Source organism: Bactrocera dorsalis, chromosome 1 (assembly GCF_023373825.1).
Source record: "Bactrocera dorsalis isolate Fly_Bdor chromosome 1, ASM2337382v1, whole genome shotgun sequence".
Classification (NCBI taxonomy): domain Eukaryota; kingdom Metazoa; phylum Arthropoda; class Insecta; order Diptera; family Tephritidae; genus Bactrocera; species Bactrocera dorsalis.
Window position 1 is genome coordinate 22,255,531 of NC_064303.1, and position 19,133 is coordinate 22,274,663.

At 38.0% G+C, this 19,133-nt stretch overlaps 1 protein-coding gene across 1 annotated transcript in view; it reads right to left on the bottom strand.

The window, feature by feature from the left end:
* The window catches only part of LOC105225693 (uncharacterized), a 253,875-nt gene that overhangs the window by 93,906 nt on the left and 140,836 nt on the right, over positions 1 to 19,133 (bottom strand). The window contains exons 3-4 of the mRNA XM_049447157.1: positions 1,244 to 1,288; positions 169 to 272 (exon numbers count right to left, since the gene is read on the bottom strand). Coding sequence (XP_049303114.1) covers positions 169 to 272; positions 1,244 to 1,288 — 149 coding nt within the window. The remainder of the gene's footprint in view (positions 1 to 168; positions 273 to 1,243; positions 1,289 to 19,133) is intronic.

Below are 19,133 nucleotides of genomic sequence, written 5' to 3' on the forward strand. Positions count from 1 at the left end.
CTTCCGTGTTTTTTTGTTTTTTGACTTCACATGGCGACGTTGACTTTCAGGTTAACTCCTCTTGAACTCAGTAATTTATTCTCTAAAGGTATTTAAAGTTCATATTACTTGATTAAGTGCATATACTTATTATTAATAATTATGTGACTAGACTTTCGATTCATTTACCTTATATCCTTTCAGATTATCGACGACGCACGCCAGCAGCGCATCTCTGCCCACAGATACGGTCACGTTATTGATGGGTTCGGGAAAGCCAGGCGCTGTGGGATCTGTAAAAGTAAGTTTACTTGTTTAAAAAGCGTTTTCAGGTTAATTAGAGGAAACCAGTTATGGTTGCAACTTAGCCTATCTACTTTCAAAATTAAAAAACACGTTAAGTCTTTTCGAGTGCAGCACCAACTGAAAACTTCTTCGTAGCAGACACAGACTTTGCCTCGCACTTTAAAAGAAATTTCATAAATGCCAATTTATTGTGCTTTATCTTTATTTGCAAACCACTCGCCATCAATCATTTGCAACAAATCCGCTGCGAGCAAAACTTTGTTGCACAAAAACCGTCCGAGCCGCCCCTACAACACACTCGCCCACAACTGTGGCAGACAAAAGACGCAACTTTCCTAAGAGCAGTAATTGCAGAGAAATGTTTGTCAACTTGCTGATTTTACGATTACAATATTGCACTGGTAAACTTTTGTTGCACAACATTTAATGCGACAAAGTTGCAATTACACGCGCATTTTCAATTAAAGCGGAAAATATCCAGTGTGGTCGCATGGCGGCGGACAGCGGAGAGAAACGAAGAGTGCGCATTTGCTCACTTGCTTCTGGAAGTAGCCCACCCACCCATTCTAGGGCTGCATAACCCGCATAAATCTTTGTCGCTGCAAAATTTCTCAAACCTTGCTATTTGTTACTTTCTTCTTCTTCTTTGCTAAATTTTTTCCATTATTTCGTCTACTGTGTGCTTTGCCAACTGTTTCTCCCTCAATTTTGTTACTTTTTCTCTGACAAATAGAATTAAAGATTTGCTCTATGCCTTGCTATTGCAGTATATTTGTCTACAGCAAACAGTATCTTTGCGAAGCCTTTTCTACCACAAACCTACGAAGTTACCCTAGGAGAGGTCTGTAAGTATTTCAAAGTATGCTTACATTTGTGGACATTCCTCTATGTGCTATTACTTAATGAAAAGAAAAAAGTAATTTACAGTTTTTTTTCGTCTTATTCTACTTTTAATTACCATTTTCGTCGATCTTCTGCGCGTCCTGCACCCGCGTGTGTTTGCCTGCAAAGAGAAAGAGCGAAAGAGAAGCGTTGTAAATAAATAAAATTTTACTGCAGTTTTTCTATTTGTATGTGTATGTGTGTGTGTGTGTCTTCGAAATATAGTCGTAGTAGATAATGCAATAGTTCGTAAAACTTAGTTGGCAAAGTAGTAAAATATGACAATATGTGAGTATGTATGTATGTGATATTGTGCGCTGTGTATTGTTAGATTGTCAACGGGCAGCTAATTTCGACGATCGTAAAAATGTTCAAAGTAAATAGCAAATAGTATTCGTGGAGCGTCAAAGGACCTCCACCCAAATGCCGCACTGCAGTTTTGAAGAAACGTGGACGGTGTAGGGTAAGCCCTGGCGACACTCAAGTTTGCTTTGGTGTCATTAAAAATTTTCTACGAGTAACAGCTATAAATGAGATATGAAGGCAGCAACATTTTGGTTAATATTTAGCGACATGACCTAAAATTAGAAAAATGCGAACGAGATTTCACATAATGCCTTTTAATTACTTTCAAAAGCACGACAATAGATATGTACATACATACTATATTTCTTCGAACAATGTGACACCCGACTGCCCTACAACGAAATTTTTGAGTCAACAATGTACAGTTGCTGTAACGATATGTCTCTTTGAGTATATTAGAGGCTGCAAAAATTATCTCATTATAAAGAAAAAACATATTTTATGGAAAAACAGATAAAATGTTAACTTTCCTTACAGTTGTCTCTTTTTTAGGAATACAAGTGTCTGTATTAAACAATTTTTGACCATCTTTCTGGCAGCATGCGTATTCCGTGGCGAAAGAACTCCTCATCTTTCGAGTCGATCCAAGTATCAATCCAATTTTTGACTTCTTCATAAGAACTGAAGTGCTCGTTAGCTAGACCGTGTGCCATCGATCGGAACAAGTGGTAGTCAGATGGAGCAACGTCTGGAGAATACGGCGGGTGGGGTAAGATCTCCCATTTCAGCGTCTCCAAATATTTTTTGACCACCTTTGCGACGTGAGGCCGAGCATTGTCATGCTGGAGAATGACTTTATCGTGTCTTTCCTCGTACTGTGGCCGTTTTTCTTTTAGTGCTCGGCTCAAACGCATCAATTGCGTTCGGTATCGATCTCCTGTGATGGTTTCACTTGGCTTTAGCAGCTCATAATATAGCGGGGGGTGAGCAGGTCCCACCAAATGCAGAGCATGACCTTGGCGCCGTGAATGTTCGGTTTTGCCGTCGACGTGGAGGCATGTCCAGGCTTTCCCCATGACTTTCTTCGCTTAGGATTATCGTAGTGGACCCATTTTTCGTCGCCAGTTACAATGCGATGTAAAAATCCCTTTCGGTTGTGCCTTTGAAGCAGCTGTTCACATGCAAAGAAGCGCCGTTCGACATCTCTTGGTTTCAAGTCGTAAGGAACCCAGTTTCCTTGTTTCTGAATCATCCCCATGGCTTTGAGGCGTTTTGATACGGCTTGCTGTGTCACTTGCAACGATTCGGCCAATTCCTCTTGGGTTTGAAACGCATCTTGGTCGAGTAATGCTTCCAATTCAGCATCTGCGAAAATCTTCTCCCTTCCACCACCATGCCGGCTTCATAATCACCATTCTTAAAGCGTGAAACCATTCACGACATGTTCTTTCACTTAGGACAGCCTCAGCGTACGTATCCTAAAGCATGCGATGGGCCTTAGCCGCACTTTTCTTGGAATTAAAAAAGAATGGCAAAATTTCCTGCGAATGTCGAGAATTCGGCTCAAAAAGTGACATTTTCAGTTGAGAATAAGTTTGGGATGCAAACAGATTTCTACAAATATTTTGTTGGGATAATGTTGACACAAATGTCCAAGATCGATATAAAATGATTTAATCGACCAGTGCTTGACCCTAGAGGCATCTGTTGATACTATTTTGTAATATTTTGTACTTTGCTTCAAAATGGGACTCTGTTTCAGTAACGAGCTCTTAAGAGTCGTTAAATTTGCTTCAGCAAAGTAAGAGAAAATGAAGAGAGTTTCAAAACAATAAGAGACCGAAGTTTTACGATTTCTATTGCCTTTTTTGACTTGAAGTGCGTTTTTTTTTATGAAATTGAAGTTTACTCTTCTCCTAATGATACTTTTTCTACGAATTTGTCTTTAAAAAGTTCTAAAAAGTTGTTATGTAGGCAATTTTTCAATACATGAATTTTTTCGACAAAAAAGTTCTATTAAATTTTGTATGTGTAATCCAGTTTCTGGTGCTGAACTGTTCGGAATGTTAGAAAAGGCTTTCATTGATTGTTGTTTTTTGCCAGCAAGTGTTTTTGATTCGCACAAATGATTCAAAGAGGATGGAGAACGCCTCGACGACGAGCCACGTTCAGGACGGCCATCAACAAAAAGTGATGATCAACACGTCAATAAAATAAAGAGATTGGTGCTTGAGAATTGATTATTAACAGTCATAAATTTGACAGCCATCGTAGGAACATCGAAAACATCAGTGAAAACCATTTGGAAAGATCATTTGTGCTTAAGAAAAGTGAAGCAAGATTTTTTCAAAAACAGCGCCCCGTTAATGTCTGTGAAACAATGTTTTCTGACTACCAAGATGTCATGAAACTTATTATTACTGGCCATGAGTCCTGAATCTATGCTTACGACCTGGCAATAGACCATGAATCTGCCGAATATCGTGGTAAAGGTGAGCTGAAGCCAAAAAAACCTCTTAAAGCAGATCAAAAAATCAAGGTTATGTTAACAGTTTTCTTCGATTATCGAGTTTTAGTACATTCCGAATTTCTCCCGATTGGCCAAACTGTAAACAAGGAATACTATTACAGTGTTATACGTCATTTGCACGAAGCTATTCGTAAAAGGAGGACGGAAGTATGGTCTTTTTGCACAACGATAATGCACCGCTGGCACAAGTGTATTCGAGTCATCGGGAGATTACTTTGAGGGGGAGATATAGATTTTGAAGAATAAATTAAGTATTTAAAATGATAAACAAAGTCTTAATATTTTTTGCTCATAGTAGTATGAACTCTTTGTGGTATATTTTTAAGGCTAGCTCTGCCTACATACCAAACATGTAGATTCCATTCAACTTTTTAGTTTTCAAGTGTTCCTTGGAAATTATTAGCTCTGTGCGTTTTCCACATTTGCAATCTTCTAGAGTTATACGGAAAAGTTGTCAGATGACTAGAGCGAGAATACGAGGGCTGTCCGATAAATAACCGATCTCAACGTGAAGCTAGCGGCACATCTGAAAAAAAAGTTTCTATTTCAAATTGTGAATATTATAATAGCTACTCGCCTAAATTTCAGAAATTTATCTTGCGCAGTTATCTGTTGACAGTCGTTTTTGTGAGTCTATTTCGGTGATTTCCCCAAAATGGAAAAAATTGAATATCGAGCTGTAATTAATTTTTATTTTTGAAAGGCAATACGCCTTCACAAATCAAAGACGAGTTGGACTCTGTGTATGGTGACTCTGCACCATCGTTTACCACCGTAAAATTTTGGGCAGCTGAATTTAAACGTGGGTCGCAAGAGCTTGGAAGATGATGAACGTCCTGGGCGTCCAAAAACTGTAACCACTAACGATAACATCGCTAAAGTGCATCAGTTGGTACTAGACGACCGCCGGATTAATGTTCGGGACATAGCTGAGATTATGAAGATGTCAAAAAAAACTGTTTGTCACATATTAAACCAAGATTTGGGCATGAGAAAGCTGTCGCGCGCGTTGCACATTGGGATATCTGTGGCCGAAAGTCAAAAATTTCATGTTGTCTGATTTGAATGAAAATTTCACAGTTGGTACCAACTATCTAAACATTATTTTCCCAAAGTATTAGTATTCTATCTGCATTAGTTTTTTGTCCAGAACCGCTAAAATTAGCACTAAAAAGTTAATTTTTATTGAACAGACTCTTCACATACTTTATGAGCCCCATGCGATTTCTTAAGACTAGAATATTAAAAATTCTTCCCTTTGGAACTGTTCAAATAATTTTTGCTGACGATAAATCAGTATTCCGGAAGCTTGAAGTGTCTCCTAAGATCCAGCTCCGATGAATAGTTTCCGGCGCCCACTTCGTTATCCATTTTTGATCCGTCTGTTCTCAATGTTGTAAGCTCCACTGGCGAGTCCCGTTCTCCTGTGCCATATACCCTTTCCCTAGTGTGACTTGAAACCTTTTCTTCCATATAAAACGTGAGGGTTTGTGTTCTATTTTATCCACCTAGCTATGCTCAATGGTCCATATGGTGGATTCGCCTAACGCCGCCAAACTTACAGCTTATTTTACTGCAGAGCTTTCCACTGCAATGTCGATTGCTTGGATAAACCCTTCTAGTGCAGCTATTAGAGTAGTTTATAGCGCTCCTGTTTTGAGGAGAACAGTGAGCCGCTGTATCCGCTTCAACCGAAAAAGATAGTTCAATAGAGTATTGTATGTTTAGAAAGTTTTCCGAAAACTGCGAAGAGCAATTTCTGGAGATATAAGTATAAGAAAAATTATATATTAAACTTTCTTTGTACGTTGGTCTGACTAGACTAAAAAAATTGCTATAACAGATTTTTGGTTGCTTCATTAGGAAGCTCTCTTAGTAAATGCCTAAGTCTACTTGTAAGTTCTTTTTCTCATCGTTAGCTTAGTACAGGCGAAAAAGAAGGATAAGTCAAAAATTTCCCAGTTTCATACATACATATGTAGGTCAACATTCATGCTTATATATTTCTTACATAAAATTAATAAAAGATTATTCTTATTTGCTCTTAGTACCTATTGATTTCTACGTTCACCTTCATCGCTTTATCATTTTATTATTTTTCATCGTTGCACATCAGCAGATGCCTGTCATATAACCCGTTAAATATCATAGCTCTCATTTTCACCCAAATGGCTTGCTTGCTATTTAACCCACTCCACGAAAAGAAAAACTAAATAAAGTGTGTCAACTCAACGCAGTGAGGTCGTCGGCTGTCACTTTTTTACTTAAAGCGACAAAATTTCCAAATAACTCAACTCCGAAAAATGTCGACTCACTTGCCACCAGGGCAACCTCAGCGGCGTAGGAAGGAAATATGCATGCTTTCCTACAACAGGATATCAACTCAAACCAGCTGGCAACAGCTGTTGCAACGATAGAGCGCCCTGGAGACGGCGCTTCAGCATACAAAGGAATAAATGCCGGCTAAGGCAGCGCTGATACCAGAGGAGTAAATTTCAGCAATGTGCGGGTATATGGCTGCGTCACTGCTGTCAAAACTGATTTCTTGTCATCAACAGCAGCAGGAGCCACTATGCTAGCAGCATTTGCAGCCGCTCCAGCTCCAATGACGAAAAGAGTTAATATTTTTTTGACAAACATTTTCGTATGAGTTGCTCCTCGCCCCACTTTCCTTACGCTGGCGTGAATATACTGCGTGTGTATATATACAAAGCACATAACTGACGTTGGCGATACTTCATATTTTGGCAGTGCATATTTCATATCAGCAGCCTTCAAGCGCGAAATTTCCACATTGCTGCCACATGCTGCATGTTGCATGCCACTTTCCAGTTTTACCTGCTAACCGAGCCAGCAGCAGCTGCAGTGGCTTGCTAGCGCAGCAGGAAGCAGCTACTTACATGGCTGTTCAGCTGCTTGCTTGCCACACTATTTCCTGTCGCAGCAGCGGTCGCGTTACAGGAATGTTTGTGTGTTTGTTTGCCTATTTGCTTCAAAATTTTCATCATAGAATTTAGACTTTACAATGGATTTTTTTGGAAATAGTTGGGTCGTTTGTGCGCACATAAAATAAGGCATAGTTTATAGGATAAAGGCATACCTAGTAAATAAAAGTGACAAATTTTTCTCGAAATTTGAAGCATGTTTACCTGTTTATGCTTTCTTTGTTGGTGTAAAGGGTGATCCATTGCCTTTTTTTTTAAGAAAAAACACAGAGACTTCAAATTTATTGGAGAATATTCATTTTCAGCCGAAAGAACTATTTTTGGTATTTATTTTTTAAAGATTAGCTCTTTCATGGTCACCCATTGAGTTCAATTTTCGACGACTAGTTTGAGTTTTTCCACTGGTAACTGACAAATGACAAGGGTGATATTTTTCTCCAAGGCCTATATCCAAGCGGTATTGTCCGCATAGACTTTAGACTTTACATAAACCCACAAGAAAGAGTCTAATGGTATCATATCACACGATCTAGGTGGTCAATCCATCAGCCCAAAACGTGAAATTATCTGTTTACCGAAGTGTTCTCTCAATAAGTCCATTGATTGATGCGTTGTTTCGAATGATGATGTTCTTTCGAATGATGATAAACATTCCCCATTAAATTTGAAGTTTCTGTATTTTTTCTTTAAAAAAGTGGAGAACCTTGAAATGAATCATCCATTACTTTAAAATATCGACAAAGTAATGAAAATTGGCAGATCTAAACGTTATGTAAGCACTAAATACAAAAGAAAGCACTCGCGTTAACCTCATGAACTCAAATTCCATCTGCATATTACTGTTGAATCCCAACTGTGTCGATTCATTTCTGAAGAGGATGGATGACTGGCGAAGAAAAGTGAGTTGAATAGGACAACATCAAATGCAAAGTGATTAGTGGGTTTGGCCGGGAAGCATCTACTAAGAACTCCTCCCCTATGAGCAAAATCTTAATTTGGATTTGTACTGTCAACCATAGAACAACGTCCGGTGTGTTTAACGTGGGTACCTGCTGACGATAGCCTTATCCCACGGTCTTTCTACTCAAAAGTACAATGGATCAAATCAATGCGTTGATCAGCGCCCTGAAAATACCAAGCATTTTCAGTAACCAATTGGCAGTGTGAAATGGACACACTAACCACCTTGGTCGGGTTCGCAGCCATCTAAAACCTCTGCCGTTCTTTGGGTCCGGCACCCGATTGCAATGCAACTCCACATTGAGTGATCAAAACACTCTACCCGCATTTGGGTATAAACCACAACCACCACGATACTCCCCGAGGGGCTTGTCTGCATGAGCAGGTTGGAGCGAACTGCAAGGGCTACTGCTCCACGTGGTACCAGTATTAAGTCTCCGGTCAGACCGAAACAACTACCTGTTGAGCTTCCATACTTCTCTGAACTGGTGATCAGGGGACACCCCATCCCATGAATACCCACAATCCCCCTTACCTAACCTAACCTAAAGTTCAGCTAATTGTCTTCGCCACCTAAATAACTCACCCGTGTCAAACCATTGGACCGTCTGAAGTAAGCAATCGCACAACTTAAGTCAATTGGAAGATTATTGTGTTCCTTTACACTTATCGAAAACGATTCGCCAGAAGTTCTAGAGGCTTGGTTGGAATGTTTTTATACTTTCACCTTATAACTAGTTTCAGCTTGGTTTCAAATGATAACTACCTTTACTACTTTTCTGTCAATAATAAACGATTTAACTGGTTCGGCTCAGTAGAAGCTTGTGAAAATCGACTGTCCCTGTTTTGTGCCAATATGGACGAAGACTGCGGTGAGAGTACTACTACTGTAGTTCTTTTCTTGTGCCTATGAATGACTATCCACTGTTCTCATTTCCCTACTTTTATGAAAGAGCTCGGTGTTTAGTATGCCTTTTGTTACTGATGACATCATCACTTCGTAAACTCGACTTTGAAGTTTTGTGCTTTTGAAAAGGTATTCGTTTTCAATCCTTTTTGAGGTAAAGTTAAGCTTTTGTACATAAAATCTAGTCGATTTCTACTAACGAACAGCCTATAAAGCTCGGAATTTTCGTAAATATATTTTGTACACAGACTTACAATATGCCAATATAAACTGATAAAATGCCAATATAATGGCAGTTCGGTTAGACGGGTAGGCTAATAAGCCACATGTAGACGTTAGCGGTACTAGATGGAGTGCCATTCGTAAAATCGTCCATGAGGAGTAGTTAAACTTTAGGATGCCAGTGATTGGTACCAATTTCAAGAGGTTGTGAGGCCTTACTAACGATACTTCTTCCAGTGTCTCATACCGTGGAGCCGCCAAGTGCTTGAAGCATATTTTTACCATTGCGATTTATGTCCTCAAGAAATTATTTACAGTTTCCCTGGTGCTTTCCTCTTGACATTTCCACAGTCTCCTCGATCTGTCAGATGTGGAGTCACCAGTGATCTATTAGTATGCCAACATTGTTCCCGCAGTCACAGTCCCTTGTATCGTGTACCGGTAGAAACTTAATGTATTCCTGATACTCTGCTTTACAGAGTCAAAGATAGAAAGCTTTTCAGAGAACTGACTTACAAGGCTTATTGCAGCATTGAATTCGAGAAATCACATGCTTATAAATAGATTTTTTCCGGCCAACAACTGTCAACTACGCTAAACTCTGAAAATTATTTGAGAAATGTTTTCTGTCGCTACTGCAACAACACGGTGTATTTAACCTGCACCACCGAGACCCGATTTTACAGAATATTTAGTATGATTCAGCGAGCTATTCCTTTTATATCAATTTTCTGCTCACCAGCTATACTTTTTTAAAGTTACTCAAATATATCTACAACTCTATATATTTCTTTCTCATAGTCGCCCCCATCGCACCCCCCAAGGAAAATGCGTATGTGAACGCTAAAGCACACCAACTTGCGTTGCAGTTTAAACTCGTTGCATGTTCTATTCATAAAAACTATGCTTCAGTTGAACCGTTTTAGTTGTTATTGCCGCCGGCAACAGCATAAATTCAGTAGCAACATGTTACATATAATGCCATACAAATGCTACAATTGTTGGTTGCTGCTATTCCGCGCGGCATTTGCTGCTGATACTTGTTATTGTTCTGCTATTTGTTGCAGTTTTATGCTGGTGTTGCCAGTTAAATTGCTAGTTTTATTTCGAAAAAAATATTCCAGTTTTTTTAAAGCATACACATTTAGATATACATATGTATGTCTGTAATGGTGCAATTATCAAGAGTATGGAACTACATGAAATCGACTGCGGTGTGCGTAAATATTTTTTTACTCCACCCAGCAGTGAAAACTACCGCATCGAATGAATAGCTTAACAGGGATTAGTAAGAGGAGTTTGCAAGCAGTGGAAATATAGAATGAAAGGAAATGTTTTACTAAGCTTTTTTTCATATAGGGCAATTTGAAACACGTAGGAGACCCTGAAGTATATAGTTCTCGTAAAATTTTCCGCGTACAAAAACAATGGTTGTAACATTGACACCAGCTTGACGAGAGTTCCAAATTCCACTTGCAAGCTATTTTTTTTTCGGACTTAGACAGTTTTCTAATTACATCATCGGTAATGAGTGATCTGAGATAGATTATGGGCGAAAGGCTGGAACTGACTTAAGAAGTTTTCGAAGCATACCTTAAAAGTCCTAACATTATATTTGTCGCCTTGACTAATGTGATCTTAGTTTGTGGTGTCGACAGAGTCTTGGAGAGTATGATTTCTTACCAATGAATGTATAGTGCGCGCGTTTTTGAGTTTTTTTTTTGATAGGTTCGAATATGCTACCCTTTAAGAACTCAGCTCAGATCAAATTACATAGCTTTTTTTTGTTATTAAGACTCGCTTATAGCCTAGCATGCGGAATAACGTAACATGCTTTTTGGAACGAAGTTCCTTACGGAGGCTTGCAGAAGATGGGATTTTGCTGCTAACTGAAAAAAAGTTGATAGTAAAAACCGTAAGAAATAACCCGTAAGAAATATCCGTAAGAAATAACCCGTAAGAAATAACCTGTAAGCTGTATCGCTAGTTATAGCCTACTTTTAGGTCTTGCAAAATAATTAGGCATGAAAAATCTGTAACATTATTGTGTATGCAAATTATGCATAGAGCGCAACAGACTGCAAACTACATCTGCCAAATATTAAAATACAGACGTTCTTATGGACACTGTTATTTTGACAGCTACACGACTACACGACTGCAGGCCGACAGTTGTCGTTCCCACTAACTTGAATATTTCCTATATTTGCCAAAGGCAGTAGGACGACAGTAGAATTGACAGTAGAATGGAAGATAGAAAGAGGAGGTAGAGTGGTGATGTCACTAATATGTAAAATGTAAAATTATTCACAGGTCTAACAAACTTGACGTTATTTTACAAATAAAAGCATAAAATAGCTCTATTTATATCATTTGTAATAACAATTGATATTTAAAACAAAAAAAATTACCAATTTTTGCTTATTTTTTACATAAAAAAATTTTCACTTTGAACAAAATATTAAAATTTCATTCAAGTGAAAGGTATTAGTATGGCCACAACGATATTGTGTACATGCGAAATGGACAGCTGTGTTTGTGTACATGCCGGCCATTGTTATGTTGCTGCCTTTACGAATGTTCATGTATTATCATGTGGTATTTGTTTTGCAAATTATATCGATTCTACATTATCCGAAGGAACTTCGTTCCTGCCTGGTGTCCCACGACAGCGCATTTTATCTTTATCACAGCTTTGTATACGCCAAGCTAGGCTTCTTTTCACAAAATTTGATCTTTCTACAAATCAATGCTTACTGAAGATTCTATGATTTATAATATACTGTTAAGAAGAATACTGATTCCAAAATATTCGAATTACATACCGCGTATTTTATAGACATGTGGTTTTCAAAGAGTCGATCATTTTTTCAGAGTTAGTCTTTTTGACGACCATTATTTGATATCTATTCAGTTACCCAACAGAATCGGTAATTCGTAATTCGGCGATATTGTGCTGTGAAGCAGAATCATTCATTCATTCGCCAGCGTGCGCATCGATTGGAGCTGTTGTCCATCCACTTTTTGAAAGATTTTGCAGAACGACCTCGGTTTGCTTCGCATGTTCAGTGACTGTGCTCAAAACGAGATGGCCACCAATTCCGATTTTCAACAGAAATATTGTTTAGCAATGAAGCTCACTCTAATTCGGTTAGAGTTAGCATTTATTCTCATTAAAGATATCTTGTGCTTAACAATATGGGCACGAGTCATGAGAATATTTTTTTACCAAATCATCATATAATTTTTGTTATTTTATTTTTCTATGAAGGCCTTATAAAACTAAATTCTTTGCAAAAGGGTTATCAATGTCTGTGTGAAAAGAAGACAATCGCCTGATTAGTTGGTTTTCACACTAGTTGTAAAGCGATTTATAACTAACTGGGATGACTAACGTCAACATATACACGTTACATATATACGAAGTACATATAGCTGCTGGTGTAGTTGTGCTTGCCAGTGTTGCGCTGTTGTTGGCACAAAGCAACGCTTATCGCTTTATTTTTTTCATATCCACGGGCGGTGGCAAATGAACTGGCGTTTTGGTCAAAAAAAATAAAAGGTTTAAATATTTAAAAATAATACTCGAATTTGTTAGAGCTCTCGCAAATTTTTTTGCACAGTTTCCAGGAATGTTTAAGTTTAGGTTTTGTTGTCTTTTATGCAATTGATTATTTTCGTTAAACGTTTGTACAATTTTAATTGCTCGTGAATTTTTGATTGTAAATTTTACATTGAAAAAAACCAAAATGCAAATTTTTACGCTTGTCTAATCAATATGTTTCCAAGTTTTACAGTTTTTCCATTAAATTATAATTATAGTTTCTGAAAAGGGACCGCATGTATGCATGGCCATACCTTAAATTGGTTGGGTATTACAAATTCTATAGACAGACTCTAAATAAAATTTATGGAGATTGAGAATGATGTATTTAGCAAGCTTGACCTTAATGAAAGTCAGTTTTATGGGATTAAAATCAGTAGGACTCTTTTTTTTAAATAAAATAACTTAAATTCGCTTTTTTTGACATTGGTGCGAAATCTAGTTCCAAATAACAACACCAAAATCAAAATGTGGCCCTGGATTGGAAAAAATTAAATTTTCTACTCATTCTAGTTAAAATATGATATACTTATACATCTATAGCTATAATATAATCTACATCTGTACTATACATATACCCCTGTGATAATATAACTTCATAAAGCTAACCAACTATTTCCCCAACTATTATTCCACACACTTGACCCCAGTTGCTCTCGCCGCTCATACTTTCCTTTTGTTTGAAGTTTTACGCCTCTGGGGTGAAGACGAAAACTTCTGTTGCTTGCTTAGCACAACTTTAATTTCTCATTTTTATCGTTAGTGTGCTGGAGCAGCAAAGCTGTGAAGTTGCCAGCGCACGATGCACTGGCTGCGAGTACGTGAGTAAAAAACCCCCTGTGAAAGTGGTAATAATGGAGAACGCAAAAAATTTCATATTTTTTGGAAAATATCGCAGAAGCTTCGGGCTTTGGGATTTGCGAAAATTAAAAACAAAACTTTTGCATTTACTGTTCTCATTACTGGCAAGTAATGCAGAAGCGAACAAATGAAAAGCTAATTTAAAACTTAATATTGACTTAAATTTGAACACTTAAAATTTTATTTAAATTATTGTTTATGAGAATATTTTTCGATTTGACCAACTAAGCTCAGTATACTCTTTGAATAAATTTTCTGTGCAATACATTAAGAACATAAAAATATTTTGGTCAACAAACATTTGTACAAAATACGAAGGTTTGCCTGAAATTACTCATATACAGACTCACTTAGTATATTTGATTACTGACATGAGATAGTTAATACCCCAAAATTAAACCGTTTAATTTCATTTCTGTATAAAATACAAATTGCTCTGTTCTAGGATATTTGAAACAATATCAGCTGATACAAAGTATGAAAAGAACTCATTAAAGCGAGTGTGCAACGATATTATTTCCGGCGTGAGGTGGTCACTACCTCGAAACTGAATAAGTATTATATCCCTTAATTTCATCTTGCAACACTTCCAACGTGTTTTTATTTTAATTTACGGTATGTGCCCGAGAAAAATATAGCATATTTTGACTTTCGTGATCGATCTTCTTAAAACCACTGACTTAACGTCATTATTAGTAGTTTTGTAGTTAGTATATATTATTGCCATCCCTAATATTGCTGTGAACGAATATTTCATATTCCGGTTTCCTTCTTCAATAGAATGTTCACTATCAGACCCCAAAAAACATCGAATCGCCGAAATGATGACATTTGCTCAGGCTCAGCAAACCACTGTCATCGTCAGAAAAATCAGTTCCAGAGTTAAATTATTCGACCAATCAAAATCATTAAAACCTTCTCGAGACTTACATGATTATAATCGAACGTTGACTCCTTGAAATTATTTTGCGATGTACTCTTACTCTGACTCAAGTCAAAACATGGTGACTACAAAGCTCATATATAATTGACGACTGAATTAAGTAAGCTAAAACGGATTATATCAAAGCACCAAAAGCGGTTGTTTTTATGTGGAAACCGCCAGGCGTTTAAGAGTACTCTAAGGCGCGTTTTTTTTGCCCTGAAGAAGGTACACTAAATTTTTTACGAAGTTTCTTCCAGAAGCAAACGTAAGAGATCTCTATAAAACCTATAAAAGATCAGCATCATGAGCTGAGCCATTGGCCGACTGTCGAAGTGAAAACGATGCTCATCGTCTTTTTTGACATCAAAGGCATCGCCCACCATGAATTTGTTCCTCCTTCACAAACCGTCAACGCCAAATTTTACATGGAAGTCCTCAAAACACTCAAAGGAAGGGTCAATCGGGTCCGACAAGACATCGTAGCCGATTGGAAGTTGCAACACGATAACGCCCCGGCTCCATCCGCCTTTCTTGTGCACAGCTACCTAACCAAGACAGACCGGCTTTCCAAGCAATATTCACCGCGGTTCTCAATGCTATTCCGGAGAATGGCTTTCATCACGTCTTCAATGATTGGAAATCGTGCTGGCAGCGTTGCATGGACGCAGAAGGAGCCTATTTTGAAAGTTTTTGAAGAATTGTAACGATTGGTTCAATATTTTTTTTTAAATCGACTTAGTCCTATTACTTTCAGGACAAACCCTGTAATAGATAGCTACCATACAAACCGACCTATTATTGTCAAGTTCTTTTATAGAAAATGTTTATATGTTTATATGCTTCGTTCTACGGTATTAACATTTGATTTTGTTTAAGATATAATGAATTAGGAGTCCACTAAATGTTCTCCATTGTAGTCATTGTAATCATCATGTGGAGAATATTAAGAACTTTGTACGGTTAGGCATACCAAATTTTCGCTTTCAATCTAGTTTTGGTAAGAAAAAGTCTATGAATAGCTCTGAAAAAAAGAGACTTCACAAGTAAAACGGGTTTCGAATCAATTGACAGAAATCAAAAATTGCCTGTAACATATTCTGAGCAAGCCAAAAAATAAAACTCACACACACAATTCGCTAACAAACACTCAACCAATCATTCCACACTTGAGTTTGTCTAACTTTTAGGCTGAAAATTGCAAAGCCGACAGTCAATCCAAGTCTCGGAAAAGCATTTTGGCAACTGTGTGGCCAAGTTGTAGGCAAATTGAGGAATTGTTGAAATAGCTTAAAGCAATTTGAAGGTGGCGCGGGAGAGAAACCATTGTGAAATTGAAAAATTCCCACAGAATAGCTTACGACAGTCGAGCGACGAGTGTAAATTTGTAGTTGTGGAGTTTGTTATGAAAGCGTACTAGAAACTCAAATAAGTAAATATTTTTGTAACTCTAAGCGTATGGCTGCTTAGCTGAATCGACTGTAAAACTATGCTAACTTTCACACTTCATATTCCAACACCTGCGACACACACACACCTTGTAACAATTGTACATATGTATGTATGCGTGTAGTAGAACTGCGTTGGCATCCGAGCGATTTCGAAGTACCTGCATGCTCTTGTCACTTTTGTGTGAAAATATGTGTATTTTATTTATGAATTTTGTGGGCAATTCCTAGTCAGACAAGCGACAAGAGAATGTTTGTATTCCTGTCACGTCATTGTGGTCGAGGTACACAAATGTTAGCAGTTTAAATAGTTGGCAGCTTTTTGCGCAATATTGATAAGGGCGAAAGAGGGTGATTTGAAAATTTAAACTTTAATAAAATACGTGTGAGATAAATAGATATAAGATTCTTTCAGAATAGCAGAGATAAAGTGGAAGATCTTTGAAAATAGCACCTTAGTTCATGGAAAATATATTCCTAATACTTCTAAGATATAAAATTTTGATACTCCGTTCTGATGTGAGCTGCATCCCCGTGAGTGGAACTAATGATAATCAGAGTTAACAAAATCTAGGATATAAAGTCTAGGATATAAGGTCTAGTAAACGAGTATAAGGTCTAGGATATAAGGTCTAGGCTATAAGGTCTAGTATATAAGGCTGGTGAGTCAAAATTTTCCAGGCACTGCATTTCTAATAGTTTTTATCCACCGATCGGAACAAATGGTAGCAACTAAGGGCAAGGCTGAGCTATTTGGCGGGTAAGACGAAACTTATCAGACGCTGCTTTCCAATTATGTTTTAACCGAACTTGCAACATGAGGACGAGCCTTGTCATCATGGAAAACTATTACCTCGTATTCTTGGCGCTTTTCACAAATCGCTCCTTTCAACTTGATGAGTTGTTGCCGCTAGTCTTCCCCATTCGGATCCATTAATCACGGCTCATCATAGAGCACAGTCTTCTGATCCCACCAAATACAAGACATTACCTTGGATTCATGGATATTCGGCTTTGCCGTTGATTTTTCTGGTTGACCAGGTTTCACTTATGATTTTTTGTCTTTAGTGTTACCACAAGGGATCGTGTTTCAAACTCCTCTGTTTTCAATTCTCATGGCACACAATTTTGAATATATCCGACTGTTCTGAAACGTTTTAAAATGGCTGCTTAAGTGACACTCGCGTATTCTGCGAGCTCTTCTTTTGTTGCCGAGAGAAATATTCTTGGAGTTATACTTCCAGTTTCTCATCTTCAAACCTTTGGCCCGCCTAGGATGTTCTCAGTCTTCCTAGCCACAAAATCACAACTTTTTTATCAGGGAAATCACTTTTGGCACATTGGCTCAGGTAGAGCATGTTCATCACAAATTTCCGACAAACGTTGGATAACTTTTAGGCTTAGTTTTTCTTCGTAGTAAAGTAATGAAGAAGAAGTTTACCGGAAAAAAATGTTTTTCAAGCACAAAGTTCTAAAACATTTCGGTTAAAAAAAAATAGGTTTTTACGCTTTAAAACAAGATGAAAAAATCGCAGGAAAACACAAGTAGCTTTCCAGTACTTGATACGGCAATATTGAAAACGCAGGGGTGGAGGGGGAAGCACGGGAACAATCAAAGTCTACGCCATCTCTTGTAAAGCGTAAGAATATCGTTATATACCTTGTATATACGCGAGGTTATGACAATTAAAAATGAGACTTATTTCCATAAGAATCGTATATTTGAAAATTATTCTACAAATCTGCCAGTCTGCTTCAAAGTAGTCCCCTTGGGCACGCTATTACAGCGATTCTAGTGCAGTTTTCCTGTGGCTTTCGTAAACATTTCTGGAAACGCTTTCGACTGGGCGGATGTCCGCACGAATACCCTTGTCAAGCACACCCGGGGGCCGCCTGGATGTCCGGTAATCGACTCAAAAGGGGTTCCTTTGACCAGCCTCATTTTGTTATTAGGAAACACAAAAAAAAGTTCCACAGGGTGACAGTGTCGGACGAAATAAGGCGGCTGTTGCCAACACGGCGGATCCCTTTAGAGCCCAAATACTGGGCCACGCTGAGGCGGTGTGGCACGGCGCGTTGTCGTGATGTAAGGATCCAGTTACGAGACCGAGCGATGTCTGGGCGCACCCTGTTGATCTCGTTTTTCGCAATCTTTCGAGTACTTGGCAATATTGAATTCTTTGTGGACGATTCACGATCCACTGCTATCAAAAAAGGCAATAATCATCGTTTTCACCTTCCGAATAGCTCATGCGACGGCTTTTAAGGGCTCTATAATTTGTCAAACCTCGTATGCATAGTATAAGTATTGAAATTCAGAATACCTGAGCCCTTATCAACTAAGGAAAATCCTCGGAAATAGCGCCGAACTATGAACGCTTCCTGAAAACTGACAAAGGCTTACTTCAGGTTCAACGTTTTCCTACTGATCGCACACCCAGCCATGGGAGAAGTGAGACTGTAAGGTAGTCAAACTTCTCAGTTATGAGTGATATTGATAAGTAAGATTAAGAAGGAGAACGGACGATGGAAATCTATATAGTCGTTCGGTTTACAAACGCAGTAGAGCGCAGTCTCGAATCAAATTTGATGCGATGGTATAAGGGCTTGCAACAGTTTCATTCAGAGTGACATTAGAATTTTAAATAATACCATTCACCCAAAGTAAGGAGCGCTTAGCCTAAAATGCCAAATTAAATACATACGTACACGAAGTCAATATCATTAAACATAATTTACTTGTGTCATACATCCACTATAACTTTAAATTCCAATTTTCTTGTACCATTAACTTTTTCGAAGCTGTTCATGTGAAAGCTTTTAACACAATTGTTGTACTTTTTCGGGTCACGAAGCTAAAAATCGTTGACAAATTAGTTGATCTCAAGATAATATATCGAATACGAGAATAGAAGAAAGTTGATGAGGCTTAAAGAACGCGTGTGGATTGCAAAGACATTATCAACTTTCTTCACATTGAGGAACCATTAAATTGAAAACTGGCCACCAGCTTTTGTCAATGCTCTCTGAGTTTACTTAACTTTCAAGCATATTTAAATAATGACCAACCCCCAATCAGTGTTGGACTAGATTGCCTTAATAAAGTTGGACCATAAAAACGATAACATAATATTTATATCCGGTGTAGGATGCGGCTAAGTGGGAGCGATTATATGCGTAAATATAAAATAAAGGCAACAATAAAATGGAGAGTGGATAAACAAAAGTAGCAATAACAAATAAGAGCTAGACGCAACGAAG